This window comes from Cololabis saira, unplaced genomic scaffold (assembly GCF_033807715.1).
Source record: "Cololabis saira isolate AMF1-May2022 unplaced genomic scaffold, fColSai1.1 scf112, whole genome shotgun sequence".
Lineage (NCBI taxonomy): Eukaryota > Metazoa > Chordata > Actinopteri > Beloniformes > Belonidae > Cololabis > Cololabis saira.
Genome location: NW_026906276.1, coordinates 79289 through 96178, shown reverse-complemented (window position 1 = coordinate 96178; position 16890 = coordinate 79289). Strand labels below are relative to the sequence as shown.

Below are 16890 nucleotides of genomic sequence, written 5' to 3'. Positions count from 1 at the left end.
CTTCATCATGGAGACACTGAGGAATTAGAACCAGAGTCCAAGTCCAGGATCCAACAGAGACAGTTTCTCCGACCGGAGACTCTGGAGACTAAACTGGACCCAGAGACACTGAGGAACCAGAACTGGACCAGAGTGTAAATCCAGCACAGAGAGGTCCAGAGAAGCTGGTGATGAAGGTGTGGAGGTGGATCAGTCTGTCAGAGACGACTTCATAGAAGGACAGAGTTCCAGCAGGAACGTCCACGTAAACTGCTGCTCTGCCAGAGCGTGGACATGGAGATGAGGAGGTGGTGGATGTTTCTCTGTTATTGTGACGGACATAGTACTGACCACCTGGACAACAGTCCAGCTTCCAGGAATGATCGTTTCCTCCAAACCTACAGTCATCAGAGTTTCCTTTCCTGCTGATTCTTGTGTAACTCACTGATACGGAAACACGTCCGCTCCACTGGACCTCCCGGTGACAGCGACCCGTCAGAACTTCTCTACACAGCAGCTGGTACCAGAGATCAAACCTGTCTGGATGATCAGGATACGACTGATCCTCCCCCACATACATCATCTTCCTGTTGTCATCAGACAGTTTGATGTCGTTGTGGACTGTGTTTGTGTCGACGGTGAGTCGACAGGAATCTGATGGAGAGAACAAACAAGCAGCTGCAGTTATTATTGATCAGTTATTGATCACTGATGGACTCATGAAGGAGTGAAGACGGTTGAATAAAAACACACTTACACTTCCTCAGACCTGGTGTCAGCCATCGTTGTCCAGCAGGCTCCACCCTGGAAGGAGGAGGAGGGTCAATTCAATTCAATTCAATTCAATTCAATTCAATTCAATTCAATTCAATTCAATTCAATTCAATTCAATTCAATTCAATTCAATTCAATTCAACTTTATTTCTATAGCGTCTAATACAACAGATGTTTGTCTCTAGACGCTTTTCAGAGATCCAGAACATGAACATGAACATAAACATAAACCCCTGAGCAATGATTACATAAACAGACCGGCTCAGTCTCTCTCAGAGGAAGCAGAGATGTCACAGCTTTTTCTCAACATTTACACTTCTTTCTCGAAATTTCAACTTTTTTCTCGAAATTGTACTTCGACATTCATTTTGACATTTCAACATTTTTCTCTACATTTCCACTTTTTCCTCAAAGTGCATAATGAAAAGAAAATCTTCCTCCTCTAAAATATTATTTCTATTTTTCTCCTGTCTAGCCCTGATACTCTCCCGTATTGTGGTCATGTGACGATAACGATAATTAAATATACAATGTAATATTGTACAGGAATAAAAACCGGACTAAAATGTAGACTACAAAATAAAAGCTCTGCTAAAATGTGTCTTCATTTTCGTTGTCCAAAACGAGACCAGGGCTGAAACGATTCCTGGAATAATTTGAGTAATTGGATTAGAAGACATGACACAATATGAAACTTGTATGATTTGGGGACCTATAAGCAGTGGCGGAGCCAGAATGTAGCTAATGGGTGGGCCTGCAAAAATTTGGGTGGGCCTGATTTTTTATAAGTTCAGATGTGCGTACAAATAATATTTTGTAAAAAAATCTGGGAAGTTCGTTTTTATATTTTTTTATTTTAAATTCTAAATGTTAAGAAAATAGTTACACAGTTATACTTTTAAGGCAGACACAATGGTAACTGATCATGAATTGTCAATGGTTGAATTGAATTGGCCGAGGGGGGGGTGCAGTTCTGTGTTCCTGCCACGGCACGGCGACATTCTTTCCCTCGCCCCTTCCTGTTGGCGCCGCCACGCCCCTTCCTGTTCCCGCCGAGAGTTTGTCACGCCACTTCCTGTTCCCGCCGAGAGTTTGTCACGCCCCTTCCTGCTGGCGTCCATCTTTCACACGTTGCAGCCTCCCCGTCAGGTGGACGCCTCATCTCCTCCGATCCTCCAGGTAAGGATGAAAATGGTGTTTTAAACCGAGTTGTATCGGTTGCTGGTGACGCGGAGCAGCTCCTGAGCTCTGTATTGTTGAATTCCGACCTTTCTAGAGCGGCGGGACGTCGACCGACGGGATGCTCGGCATGGTGGGGAGCCTGGGGCCGCACCTGCTCCGGGGGAAGGATCCGAGCTGCACGTGGGTGAGTGAGAACGCTCTTTAGCCTCTTATAAAGGCATGTATTATTAGATTATGTCCGTGCTCGTCGGCTAGACGGCCTCGGAAAAGGCTCTAATGCTGTGTGGCCCGTGTTGCCATGCTGCTTAGCTGCTTAGCTCCGGGCTTAGCCACTTAGCTGCTAATTGCTTAAAACATGCTTAAACCTGCTTAAAACATGCTTAAACCTGCTTAAAACATGCTTAAAACATGCTTAAAACATGCTTAAAACATGCTTAAAACATGCTTAAACCTGCTTAAAACATGCTTAAACCTGCTTAAACCTGCATGCCTCTTAGTTACTTTGAACCGAAATTAAAGGGGGCCCTTTGTCATTTTTGTCAAATTATCTTTGCATTTGTGTGACTGATAAATGTCATTGTGCCGTTGTTTTGGCCGAGGGACGGCGACATTCTTTCCCTCGCCCCTTCCTGTTCCCGCCGAGAGTTTGTCACGCCACTTCCTGTTCCCGCCGAGAGTTTGTCACGCCCCTTCGTGCTGGCGTCCATCTTTCACACGTTGCAGCCTCCCCGTCAGGTCGACGTCTTCATCTCCTCCCATCCTCCAGGTAAGGATGAAAATGGTGTTTTAAACCGAGTTGTATCGGTTGCTGGTGACGCGGAGCAGCTCCTGAGCTCTGTATTGTTGAATTCCGACCTTTCTAGAGCGGCGGGACGTCGACCGACGGGATGCTCGGCATGGTGGGGAGCCTGGGGCCGCACCTGCTCCGGGTGAAAGATCCGGGCTGCACGTGGGTGAGTGAAAACGCTCTTTAGCCTCTTATAAAGGCATGTATTATTAGATTATGTCCGTGCTCGTCGGCTAGACGGCCTCGGAAAAGGCTCTAATGCTGTGTGGCCCGTGTTGCCATGCTGCTTAGCTTCTTAGCTGCTTAGCTCGGGGCTTAGCCACTTAGCTGCTAATTGCTTAAAACATGCTTAAAACATGCTTAAACCTGCTTAAAACATGCTTAAAACATGCTTAAACCTGCATGCCTCTTAGTTACTTTGAACCGAAATTAAAGGGGGCCCTTTGTCATTTTTGTCAAATTATCTTTGCATTTGTGTGACTGATAAATGTCATTGTGCCGTTGTTTTGGCCGAGGGACGGTGACATTCTTTCCCTCGCCCCTTCCTGTTCCCGCCGAGAGTTTGTCACGCCACTTCCTGTTCCCGCCGAGAGTTTGTCACGCCCCTTCGTGCTGGCGTCCATCTTTCACACGCTGCAGCCTCCCCGTCAGGTGGACGTCTTCATCTCCTCCCATCCTCCAGGTAAGGATGAAAATGGTGTTTTAAACCGAGTTGTATCGGTTGCTGGTGACGCGGAGCAGCTCCTGAGCTCTGTATTGTTGAATTCCGACCTTTCTAGAGCGGCGAGACGTCGACCCACACACACACACACACACACACACACACACACACACACAGACACAGACACATTCTCAGACACAGACACATTCTCAGACACAGACACATTCTCACACACAGACACATTCTCACACACACACACAGACACATTCTCACACACACACAGACACATTCTCACACACACACACACACAGACACATTCTCACACACACACACATTTTCACTCTCACACACACACATAGACACACACACACACACACACATTCTCACTCACACACATAGACACACACACACACACACATTCTCACTCACACACATAGACACACACACACACACACACATACACACACATAGACACACACACACATTCTCACTCACACACAGACACACACAGAGAGAGACACACACACACATTCTCACTCACACACATAGACACACACACATTCTCACTCACACACATACACACACATTCTCACTCACACACAGAGACACACACACACACACACAGACACACACACATTCTCACTCACACACATAGACACACACACACATAGACACACACACACACACATAGACACGGACACACACACAGTACTTTCAATGTATTTATTCAAACAGGCTGTGAATGTAACACCAACATTGTATATTTCCACAGGTGAACGGAGATGAAGATGGTGGTGATGAAGACGACGATGACCACGTGGTGAACTGTGAAGACGCAGATCAATAAACCAGCCGTAGACCGCTAGTAAGTGTTAGTTAACCTGTAGTTATCATGTAAATATGATCTCTGTCTTCCTCTCGTGGTGAAAACATGAATTATTCTATGTTCCCACAGGTGAACCTTCGGCGGCCTCCACCCCCCTCCCCCTCTGGTCGTCCTGCTGCTGACGCTGACGACGTCCCCGGCCGGCCCCCCACCTGACGGTCCTGAAGGAGGGATGACGGCGAATCGTGGGCGTGGATTTCTTCAGCTGCTCCGGCCTCCCTGCACAAATAAATGAATTAATCCATTCACACCCACTGCAAAACATCTTTACCAGTAGTCTGATTTCTAGCTTAAAATGTCTCATTTTTAGTCCAGAAACCCTTTAAACAAGACTCACTACCAGAAAAACGACTTATTTGACAATTGCCACTTGTTTCAAGTGGATTCTCACTTGAAACAAGTAGGAAAAATCTGCCAAGGGAACAAGATAAATCTTGTTCCACTGGCAGATTTTTCCTACCTATTTCCAGTGAAAATCTACTTTGAAACGGGAGGAAATTGTTGTTTTTTCCAGTGATGAGTCTTGTTTAAAGTGTTAGTGTTAGGTAGCTGCGTGGTAAGTGTTGGTTAGCCAGGAAAGTAACTGATTGGACAATTTTCACCTGTTTCACGTGGATTTTCACTTGAAACAAGTAGGAACATCTGCCAGTGGAACAAGATAAATGTTCTCATTACAAGCAAAAAAGTCTTGTTCCACTGGCAGGTTTTTCTACTTGTATTAAGTGGATTCTCACTTAAAATGAGTAGGACAATCTGCATGTGGAACAAGATTTATCTTGTTCCACATGCAGATTGTCCTACTTATTTGAAGTGGAAATTAACTTTGAAACAGGTGAAAATTGTAATTTTTTTCAAGTAATGAGTCTTGTTTCAAGTGTTGGCCTCTAGTGGTTAGCCGCTACTTAGCGGCTAACTAGCTGCTGGTTAGCCGCTACTTAGCGACTAACTAGAAGCTAGTTAGCCGCTACTTAGTGACTAACTAGAAGCTAGTTAGCCGCTACTTAGTGACTAACTAGAAGCTAGTTAGCCGCTACTTAGCGACTAACAAGCACCAACTAGCAGCTAACACTTTAAACAAGACTCGTTACCAGGAAAATAACTTATTTGACACAATTTCCACCCGTTTCAAGTGGATTTTAACTTGAAATTAGTAGGAAAACCTGATTTTTCTACTTGTTTCAAGTGGAAATCTACTTTGAAACAGGTGAAAATTGTAGTTTTTTCCAGTAAAGAGTCTTGTTTCAAGTGTTAGCCTCTAGTGGTTAGCGGCTAACTAGCTGCTGGTTAGCCGCTACTTAGCGACTAACTAGCAGCTAGTTAGCCGCTACTTAGTGACTAACAAGCACCAACTAGCAGCTAACACTTTTAACAAGACTCATTACCAGGAAAATAACTTATTTGACACAATTTCCACCCGTTTCAAGTGGATTTTAACTTGAAATTAGTGGGAAAACCTGATTTTTCTACTCGTTTCAAGTGGAAATCTACTTTGAAACAGTTGAAAATTTTAGTTTTTTCCAGTGATGACTCTTGTTTCAGGTCTTAGTGTTAGGTAGCTGCAAGGTAAGTGTTGTTTAGGTTACTACTTATGTTAAGTGGATTCTCACTTAAAATTAGTAGGACAATCTGCATGTGGAACAAGATTTATCTTGTTCCACATGCAGATTGTCCTACTAATTTTAAGTGGAAATTTACTTTGAAACAGGTGAAAATTGTAGTTTTTTCCAGTAATTACCAGGAATAACTACCAGGAAAATAACTTATTTGACACAATTTCCACCCGTTTCAAGTGGATTTAAACTTGAAATTAGTAGGAAAACCTGATTTTTCTACTTGTTTCAAGTGGAAATCTACTTTGAAACGGGTGAAAATTGTAGTTTTTTTCCAGTAATGAGTCTTGTTTAAAGTGTTAGCTGCTAGTTGGTGCTTGTTAGCCGCTACTTAGCGACTAACTAGCAGCTAACACTTTAAACAAGACTCATTACCAGGAAAATGACTTATTTGACACAATTTCCACCTGTTTCAAGTGGATTTTGACTTGAAATTAGTAGGAAAACCCGCCTAACTAGTGGTTAAGTAACACCAACTAGTATATTTCTCTTATTTCTAGTTAATATGTCTCATTTTGAGTCAAATCTCATGACACCTGCAAACAGGCCTCGTTGGCAGGAAAATAACTGATTTGAGCATTTTTAACTGTTTGGAGTAGATTTGTACGTTTTATCTTGGGAAAATACGTGAAACGGGCGAAAATGGTTGTTTCTGTCCAGTAACCACTTGTTTTAAGTGTCATGAGATTTTTCCTGACTAAAAACGAGACATTTTAACTTAAGACCAATATATTCCCGGTAAGATGTTCAGTTTTGACAACAACACGGTGAGTGGTACAAGTGTAACAGCATGACACTTGATAAAGTGCAAGCTCACAACTTGTTAAACGTCACAATTGTCACAAATACAGGGAGTGTAAGGTGAAAATACGAGAGTAATGAACCAGTTTGTCGTTTTTCTTCAAGTCCTGTGAAAGTTGTAACAATAAAAGATGATAAAAAAAAAGGTCATTTCCTCCTCCTTTCTTCAAGCACATGACGTATACTGAACAAACACAACATGACTGTTCACGTTTGTGAACTGTACAAATACGTGTGTGTGTACATTTTATAAAGTTTTTGTCTCTTTTATCTGAAACTTGTAATTAGACATAAGACAGTCAAACCAGATATAAGATCCTTAGTAAAAGTGTACAATATGAAACTTGTGTGATTTGGGGACCTATAAGAACAGTATATAATAGTAATTGTACATACAGACGGACCTGGTGACGTCACAGCCGCAGCAGCCGTGTTCTTTGGCCGTTATTGGAATAAATGTTGTTAAAACCTCCCCGTGTGTAAGAAGGATAACAAGATTAATTTCTGATATTTCACACTCTGGTAATTCCAGATGAAATGATGATGTTTATAAATCAGACGCCAGCAACCACAGTGTTATACCAGTTACCATGGTAACAGCATGGTAACAGCATGGTAACAGCATGGTAACAGCATGGTAACAGCATGGTAACAGCATGGTAACAGCATGGTAACAGCAGCAGCAGGAGCATCCCGCTCCGTGAAACACATGCACGGAGGAAGATGTGGATCATCTTTAGCCGTTTTGGCATGTTTATTGAAGACAAAGCAGAACACTGGGTCTTTACTGTCCGGGACCAGCTCGTCTCTCCTCCACCTGCAGAATTGCGCTTTGGGAACCCGGAAGTCGGCTGGAGCGTCGCGCATCACGGCACGGCGGCTTTAACCGGGCAATCGGACCGGTTCCGACCGGAGTAACTGGTGGCAGGGGCTCCCGGGGACCGACCACCGGAATTTCAGCCCGATCTGCAGCGGGGAAAGCGGGATTCGGACCCCGCAACCGCACGTGCGGGCGCCAGGCGCGTCCTCCGTGCATGCGCATCCTGTGCGCATCCTGTCGCTTCCCGGGGATCAAACCGATCAAACCCGGTCAAAATGCCCGTGATCCCACGGGGGTCCGACCTGGGACGGACCCCAGAGGATCCAGCTGCTTTGACCGCCGGGAACCTGCTGATCTAAGCCGGATCCCCCAGCTGTCAAACCAGATGCGCTCCGCCGCGTCAACGGCGCATCAAACCGATCAAACCCGGTCAAAATGCCCGTGATCCCACGGGGGTCCGACCTGGGACGGACCCCAGAGGATCCAGCTGCTTTGACCGCTGGGAACCTGCTGATCTAAGCCGGATCCCCCAGCTGTCAAACCAGATGCGCTCCGCCGCGTCAACGGCGCATCAAACCGATCAAACCCGGTCAAAATGCCCGTGATCCCACGGGGGTCCGACCTGGGACGGACCCCAGAGGATCCAGCTGCTTTGACCGCTGGGAACCTGCTGATCTAAGCCGGATCCCCCAGCTGTCAAACCAGATGCGCTCCGCCGCGTCAACGGCGCATCAAACCGATCAAACCCGGTCAAAATGCCCGTTCCCCCGCCGGGATCCGACTGATCCGACACCCCACGACACCCAGCTGTCAAACCCCCCCCCCCCGTCCACCAGCCGGCTCCGACCCCCAGAACCCCCATCCAAAAACCCTCGCGGGTTTGGATCGAGGAAAAAAAGCCCTCCCAGAGCCGGCTCGGGAACCTCGCTCTCCGTTAATCCTTGACCTCCCACGATTAAGCCCCCCCACTATCTACGTGCTGAGCATTATTAAAGCCAGCTGGCCGAAAAAAAAGTCCACGGTCCTGGTACCATAGCCCATTTTTGGCCCGCACAGTGGAGACCTCTGGCGGCCGAAAACAGTACTGCACCGGATTTTTTGGGCCGCGTTTTGGCTCCATCTAGTGGCCGAAAAAAAGTACTACAATTAATGAGATCAAAGAAAATCTCATTTATGATCACACTGAAACCTTTGGTTTCAGAGAAGAAGTGATGAAGCTGAACTTCAATCATCAATCACATTTGATTCATATAGCACCTCTCATCCGGGTACATGAAAATACAAGGTGCTTTGACATTCTGATTGAAAAACAAGCAAGACCAAAAAGATAAAAACTGGGAGACCAATGCCCCCTGACGTACAACATAGAATGTATCCAATGTACAACAAGGTCAAAGTTCAAGGATTAAGGCTAAAAAATAATCAGTCCACAACAATAAAAAAAAGTAATAAAAAAAACATTATAAGAGATAGATAGATAAATAAATTAAACAGATAGCTTTAAAAAATGTTCCTCAGGTTCCTTCTCCGGTTACTCCGGTCCGGTGAGTTTGAGGCTTTCATGGTTCTTTCAGTGGTTTTTCCAGCGGTCCCCCGGTCCCGGGGGAGACCTGAACCCTGATATTTAACACTCTGGTTATTCCAGATGAAATGGTGACGTTTATGAATCAGACGCCAGCACAGTTATGTCTGTTTATGAACATTTGATAACTGGATGCTTTATTAACCGCTAAACCACGTTTTAGGAGAAAATACTACAATTTGTTGGAAAAACTACATTTGGAATCAAGTGTCATAATCGAATTGTACTTAGATTTTGTTTTAATTAGTTCAGGTAATAATAGTAGCCGAGAAGTGAAAATGGATGAGCGTGTGAAAGTTGTGGGTCCAGTGAATGAGGAATTTACATTTCTAAACCGCCCCGAGACAGAGTCGGAATCAAGAATAAAACAAGAATAATGAGGTGAAAATCTCATTTATGATCAAACGTCAACATTCCAGTAAATAATAGTATTTACAGGTGAAGAATATCAAATAAAAACACTAAACCAAACCAACCGAACCAAAAAAAACTAAACAAACGGTGATCGTACCATATTGATTATTCATCAGGGCAAAAGTACTAAATGAACAGCGTGTGCAATTTTGCTCATTTCAGAGACGCAGTCGTCTTTGCACGATGTTTGTAGATCAGCTGGCACTTTGGTTTGCGGGTGCTGTCAAGTTTGCACACGTTTTAACACACGCAAACCTTTAGTAAATCGGGCCCATTGAAGGTTAAGACAGAATAAGATGTCTTTAATAACTTTCTGAAGGAGGTAAAAGATAATGTCGACTTCAGCGACTCATTCAAGTCATTCCAGAGTTTTGGATCTAAATGTTATATTAAATTGATGACCAGATGTTGGACAGAAGGCTAAATGAAGATTGCCACTGTGTCTTGTTGGATATGAATTAAAATCAGATGAAATTCATGTTTATGATTCACTTATCTAAAAAAAAATCATTCAAATCTTTGGTAACTCAGACTTATAATAAAGAGAATAAGCAGAAACATGTGGGGTGGGGGGTCCGTGGTTGGGCTCAGAAAGGATCCGGAGGGATCTGGATAATGTCTGCAGTTTCTCTGATGGGACAAAGCCGGTCCTGATTATCTTTTCCTCTGCAGACGGGGCCTCGTTTATAAAAGAGTGCGTAGGATTCATGCTAAAAGTATACGTGTGCAAGAATTATGTAAGGACAGTCATAAAGGATCCCGGTCCCCGGGGGGGACCGGGGACAATTTTTCCCATTTACTAGAATCATCATCATCATCATCATCATCATCTTCATCATCTTCATCATCATCATCATCATCATCATCATCATCATCATCATCATCATCATCATCATCATCATCATCATCATCATCATCATCATCATTCATAGAAGGACAGAGTTCCAGCAGGAACGTCCACGTAAACTGCTGCTCTGCCAGAGTCTGGACATGGAGATGAGGAGGTGGTGGATGTTCCTCTTTTATTGTGAAGGAGCCGGTACCGACCACCTGGAGAACAGTCCAGCCTCCAGGAATGATCTGATACATATGATGACTGATACATAAACCTCTCCGCTCCACTGGACCTCCCAGTAGCAGCGACCCGTCAGAACTTCTCCACACAGCAGCTGCTCCCAGAGATCAGACCTGTCTGGATGGTCCAGCAGCAGCAGCAGCATCAGGCTCCACCACCCTGACAGGAGGAGGAGGACGGGGGTCAGACCGGCTCAGTCTCTGTCAGGGGGGGGGATGGTGGGGGGTGGGGGGGTGGTGTCTAGAGGCCCCGGGGAGTGCCCGCTGGGGCCTCTAGACACCTGTTTAGAGGCCCAGCCACCCTCCCCCCCCGACGGGAGGAGGGGGGGGGGGTGGTGTTTAGAGGCCCCGGGAGTGCCCGCTGGGCACTCCCGGGGCCTCTAAACACCACCCCCCCCCCTCCCCCCCTCCTGACGGGAGGAGGGGGGGAGGAGGAAGATGTTCCTCTTTTATTGTGAAGGAGCCGGTACCGACCACCTGGAGAACAGTCCAGACTCCAGGAATGATCGTTTCCTCCAAACCTACAGTCATCAGAGCCTCCTTTCCTGCTGATTCTTCTGTAACTCACTGATACAGAAACACGTCCGCTCCACTGGACCTCCCAGTGACAGCGACCCGTCAGAACTTCTCTACACAGCAGCTGATCACAGAGATCAAACCTGTGTGGATGATCAGGATACGACTGATCCTCCCCCACCAACATCATCTTCCTGTTGTCATCAGACAGTTTGATCTTGTTGTGGACTGTGTTTGTGTCGACGGTGAGTCGACAGGAATCTGATGGAGAGAACAAACAAGCAGCTGCAGTTATTATTGATCAGTTATTGATCACTGATGGACTCATGAAGGAGTGAAGACGGTTGAATAAAAACACACTTACACTTCCTCAGACCTGGTGTCAGCCATCGTTGTCCAGCAGGCTCCACCCTGGAAGGAGGAGGAGGGTCAATTCAATTCAATTCAATTCAATTCAATTCAATTCAATTCAATTCAATTCAATTCAATTCAATTCAATTCAATTCAATTCAATTCAATTCAACTTTATTTCTATAGCGTCTAATACAACAGATGTTTGTCTCTAGACGCTTTTCAGAGATCCAGAACATGAACATGAACATAAACATAAACCCCTGAGCAATGATTACATAAACAGACCGGCTCAGTCTCTCTCAGAGGAAGCAGAGATGTCACAGCTTTTTCTCAACATTTACACTTCTTTCTCGAAATTTCAACTTTTTTCTCGAAATTGTACTTCGACATTCATTTTGACATTTCAACATTTTTCTCTACATTTCCACTTTTTCCTCAAAGTGCATAATGAAAAGAAAATCTTCCTCCTCTAAAATATTATTTCTATTTTTCTCCTGTCTAGCCCTGATACTCTCCCGTATTGTGGTCATGTGACGATAACGATAATTAAATATACAATGTAATATTGTACAGGAATAAAAACCGGACTAAAATGTAGACTACAAAATAAAAGCTCTGCTAAAATGTGTCTTCATTTTCGTTGTCCAAAACGAGACCAGGGCTGAAACGATTCCTGGAATAATTTGAGTAATTGGATTAGAAGACATGACACAATATGAAACTTGTATGATTTGGGGACCTATAAGCAGTGGCGGAGCCAGAATGTAGCTAATGGGTGGGCCTGCAAAAATTTGGGTGGGCCTGATTTTTTATAAGTTCAGATGTGCGTACAAATAATATTTTGTAAAAAAATCTGGGAAGTTCGTTTTTATATTTTTTTATTTTAAATTCTAAATGTTAAGAAAATAGTTACACAGTTATACTTTTAAGGCAGACACAATGGTAACTGATCATGAATTGTCAATGGTTGAATTGAATTGGCCGAGGGGGGGGTGCAGTTCTGTGTTCCTGCCACGGCACGGCGACATTCTTTCCCTCGCCCCTTCCTGTTGGCGCCGCCACGCCCCTTCCTGTTCCCGCCGAGAGTTTGTCACGCCACTTCCTGTTCCCGCCGAGAGTTTGTCACGCCCCTTCCTGCTGGCGTCCATCTTTCACACGTTGCAGCCTCCCCGTCAGGTGGACGCCTCATCTCCTCCGATCCTCCAGGTAAGGATGAAAATGGTGTTTTAAACCGAGTTGTATCGGTTGCTGGTGACGCGGAGCAGCTCCTGAGCTCTGTATTGTTGAATTCCGACCTTTCTAGAGCGGCGGGACGTCGACCGACGGGATGCTCGGCATGGTGGGGAGCCTGGGGCCGCACCTGCTCCGGGGGAAGGATCCGAGCTGCACGTGGGTGAGTGAGAACGCTCTTTAGCCTCTTATAAAGGCATGTATTATTAGATTATGTCCGTGCTCGTCGGCTAGACGGCCTCGGAAAAGGCTCTAATGCTGTGTGGCCCGTGTTGCCATGCTGCTTAGCTGCTTAGCTCCGGGCTTAGCCACTTAGCTGCTAATTGCTTAAAACATGCTTAAACCTGCTTAAAACATGCTTAAACCTGCTTAAAACATGCTTAAAACATGCTTAAAACATGCTTAAAACATGCTTAAAACATGCTTAAAACATGCTTAAACCTGCTTAAAACATGCTTAAACCTGCTTAAACCTGCATGCCTCTTAGTTACTTTGAACCGAAATTAAAGGGGGCCCTTTGTCATTTTTGTCAAATTATCTTTGCATTTGTGTGACTGATAAATGTCATTGTGCCGTTGTTTTGGCCGAGGGACGGCGACATTCTTTCCCTCGCCCCTTCCTGTTCCCGCCGAGAGTTTGTCACGCCACTTCCTGTTCCCGCCGAGAGTTTGTCACGCCCCTTCGTGCTGGCGTCCATCTTTCACACGTTGCAGCCTCCCCGTCAGGTCGACGTCTTCATCTCCTCCCATCCTCCAGGTAAGGATGAAAATGGTGTTTTAAACCGAGTTGTATCGGTTGCTGGTGACGCGGAGCAGCTCCTGAGCTCTGTATTGTTGAATTCCGACCTTTCTAGAGCGGCGGGACGTCGACCGACGGGATGCTCGGCATGGTGGGGAGCCTGGGGCCGCACCTGCTCCGGGTGAAAGATCCGGGCTGCACGTGGGTGAGTGAAAACGCTCTTTAGCCTCTTATAAAGGCATGTATTATTAGATTATGTCCGTGCTCGTCGGCTAGACGGCCTCGGAAAAGGCTCTAATGCTGTGTGGCCCGTGTTGCCATGCTGCTTAGCTTCTTAGCTGCTTAGCTCGGGGCTTAGCCACTTAGCTGCTAATTGCTTAAAACATGCTTAAAACATGCTTAAAACATGCTTAAACCTGCTTAAAACATGCTTAAAACATGCTTAAACCTGCATGCCTCTTAGTTACTTTGAACCGAAATTAAAGGGGGCCCTTTGTCATTTTTGTCAAATTATCTTTGCATTTGTGTGACTGATAAATGTCATTGTGCCGTTGTTTTGGCCGAGGGACGGTGACATTCTTTCCCTCGCCCCTTCCTGTTCCCGCCGAGAGTTTGTCACGCCCCTTCGTGCTGGCGTCCATCTTTCACACGCTGCAGCCTCCCCGTCAGGTGGACGTCTTCATCTCCTCCCATCCTCCAGGTAAGGATGAAAATGGTGTTTTAAACCGAGTTGTATCGGTTGCTGGTGACGCGGAGCAGCTCCTGAGCTCTGTATTGTTGAATTCCGACCTTTCTAGAGCGGCGAGACGTCGACCCACACACACACACACACACACACACACACACACACAGACACAGACACATTCTCAGACACAGACACATTCTCAGACACAGACACATTCTCACACACAGACACATTCTCACACACACACACAGACACATTCTCACACACACACAGACACATTCTCACACACACACACACACAGACACATTCTCACACACACACACATTTTCACTCTCACACACACACATAGACACACACACACACACACACATTCTCACTCACACACATAGACACACACACACACACACATTCTCACTCACACACATAGACACACACACACACACACACATACACACACATAGACACACACACACATTCTCACTCACACACAGACACACACAGAGAGAGACACACACACACATTCTCACTCACACACATAGACACACACACATTCTCACTCACACACATACACACACATTCTCACTCACACACAGAGACACACACACACACACACAGACACACACACATTCTCACTCACACACATAGACACACACACACATAGACACACACACACACACATAGACACGGACACACACACAGTACTTTCAATGTATTTATTCAAACAGGCTGTGAATGTAACACCAACATTGTATATTTCCACAGGTGAACGGAGATGAAGATGGTGGTGATGAAGACGACGATGACCACGTGGTGAACTGTGAAGACGCAGATCAATAAACCAGCCGTAGACCGCTAGTAAGTGTTAGTTAACCTGTAGTTATCATGTAAATATGATCTCTGTCTTCCTCTCGTGGTGAAAACATGAATTATTCTATGTTCCCACAGGTGAACCTTCGGCGGCCTCCACCCCCCTCCCCCTCTGGTCGTCCTGCTGCTGACGCTGACGACGTCCCCGGCCGGCCCCCCACCTGACGGTCCTGAAGGAGGGATGACGGCGAATCGTGGGCGTGGATTTCTTCAGCTGCTCCGGCCTCCCTGCACAAATAAATGAATTAATCCATTCACACCCACTGCAAAACATCTTTACCAGTAGTCTGATTTCTAGCTTAAAATGTCTCATTTTTAGTCCAGAAACCCTTTAAACAAGACTCACTACCAGAAAAACGACTTATTTGACAATTGCCACTTGTTTCAAGTGGATTCTCACTTGAAACAAGTAGGAAAAATCTGCCAAGGGAACAAGATAAATCTTGTTCCACTGGCAGATTTTTCCTACCTATTTCCAGTGAAAATCTACTTTGAAACGGGAGGAAATTGTTGTTTTTTCCAGTGATGAGTCTTGTTTAAAGTGTTAGTGTTAGGTAGCTGCGTGGTAAGTGTTGGTTAGCCAGGAAAGTAACTGATTGGACAATTTTCACCTGTTTCACGTGGATTTTCACTTGAAACAAGTAGGAACATCTGCCAGTGGAACAAGATAAATGTTCTCATTACAAGCAAAAAAGTCTTGTTCCACTGGCAGGTTTTTCTACTTGTATTAAGTGGATTCTCACTTAAAATGAGTAGGACAATCTGCATGTGGAACAAGATTTATCTTGTTCCACATGCAGATTGTCCTACTTATTTGAAGTGGAAATTAACTTTGAAACAGGTGAAAATTGTAATTTTTTTCAAGTAATGAGTCTTGTTTCAAGTGTTGGCCTCTAGTGGTTAGCCGCTACTTAGCGGCTAACTAGCTGCTGGTTAGCCGCTACTTAGCGACTAACTAGAAGCTAGTTAGCCGCTACTTAGTGACTAACTAGAAGCTAGTTAGCCGCTACTTAGTGACTAACTAGAAGCTAGTTAGCCGCTACTTAGCGACTAACAAGCACCAACTAGCAGCTAACACTTTAAACAAGACTCGTTACCAGGAAAATAACTTATTTGACACAATTTCCACCCGTTTCAAGTGGATTTTAACTTGAAATTAGTAGGAAAACCTGATTTTTCTACTTGTTTCAAGTGGAAATCTACTTTGAAACAGGTGAAAATTGTAGTTTTTTCCAGTAAAGAGTCTTGTTTCAAGTGTTAGCCTCTAGTGGTTAGCGGCTAACTAGCTGCTGGTTAGCCGCTACTTAGCGACTAACTAGCAGCTAGTTAGCCGCTACTTAGTGACTAACAAGCACCAACTAGCAGCTAACACTTTTAACAAGACTCATTACCAGGAAAATAACTTATTTGACACAATTTCCACCCGTTTCAAGTGGATTTTAACTTGAAATTAGTGGGAAAACCTGATTTTTCTACTCGTTTCAAGTGGAAATCTACTTTGAAACAGTTGAAAATTTTAGTTTTTTCCAGTGATGACTCTTGTTTCAGGTCTTAGTGTTAGGTAGCTGCAAGGTAAGTGTTGTTTAGGTTACTACTTATGTTAAGTGGATTCTCACTTAAAATTAGTAGGACAATCTGCATGTGGAACAAGATTTATCTTGTTCCACATGCAGATTGTCCTACTAATTTTAAGTGGAAATTTACTTTGAAACAGGTGAAAATTGTAGTTTTTTCCAGTAATTACCAGGAATAACTACCAGGAAAATAACTTATTTGACACAATTTCCACCCGTTTCAAGTGGATTTAAACTTGAAATTAGTAGGAAAACCTGATTTTTCTACTTGTTTCAAGTGGAAATCTACTTTGAAACGGGTGAAAATTGTAGTTTTTTTCCAGTAATGAGTCTTGTTTAAAGTGTTAGCTGCTAGT

General features: G+C 44.7%; 1 protein-coding gene and 1 long non-coding RNA gene across 2 annotated transcripts; both read right to left on the bottom strand.

Moving 5' to 3' along the window:
* Positions 1-504: 504 nt before the first annotated feature.
* Positions 505-4475, bottom strand: LOC133438628 (uncharacterized). The gene is made up of 3 exons (XR_009781696.1): positions 4422-4475; positions 737-783; positions 505-633 (listed from the first exon to the last, which is right to left on the bottom strand). It is a non-coding gene; the product is annotated as an uncharacterized LOC133438628 (long non-coding RNA).
* A 6203-nt stretch (positions 4476-10678) lies between these two features.
* Positions 10679-15325, bottom strand: LOC133438627 (stonustoxin subunit alpha-like). The gene is made up of 4 exons (XM_061717403.1): positions 15122-15325; positions 11451-11497; positions 11041-11347; positions 10679-10730 (listed from the first exon to the last, which is right to left on the bottom strand). Exons 1-4 carry the CDS (start codon positions 15271-15273, stop codon positions 10679-10681), a joined length of 558 nt encoding a protein of 185 aa, XP_061573387.1. The 5' UTR covers positions 15274-15325.
* Between the last annotated feature and the right edge of the window lie 1565 nt (positions 15326-16890).

What these genes read in the sequence shown, in the direction of transcription:
- LOC133438627 (XM_061717403.1), bottom strand. Translation starts at nt 15,273, where the DNA reads ATGAGACATTTTAAGCTAGAAATCAGACTACTGGTAAAGATGTTTTGC. An exon ending in GACACCAGGTCTGAGGAAGT is followed by an intron (nt 11,348 to 11,450) that starts GTAAGTGTGTTT and finishes TCTCTCCATCAG; the next exon opens with ATTCCTGTCGACTCACCGTC. An exon ending in GACTGTTCTCCAGGTGGTCG is followed by an intron (nt 10,731 to 11,040) that starts GTACCGGCTCCT and finishes TCCTCCTGTCAG; the next exon opens with GGTGGTGGAGCCTGATGCTG.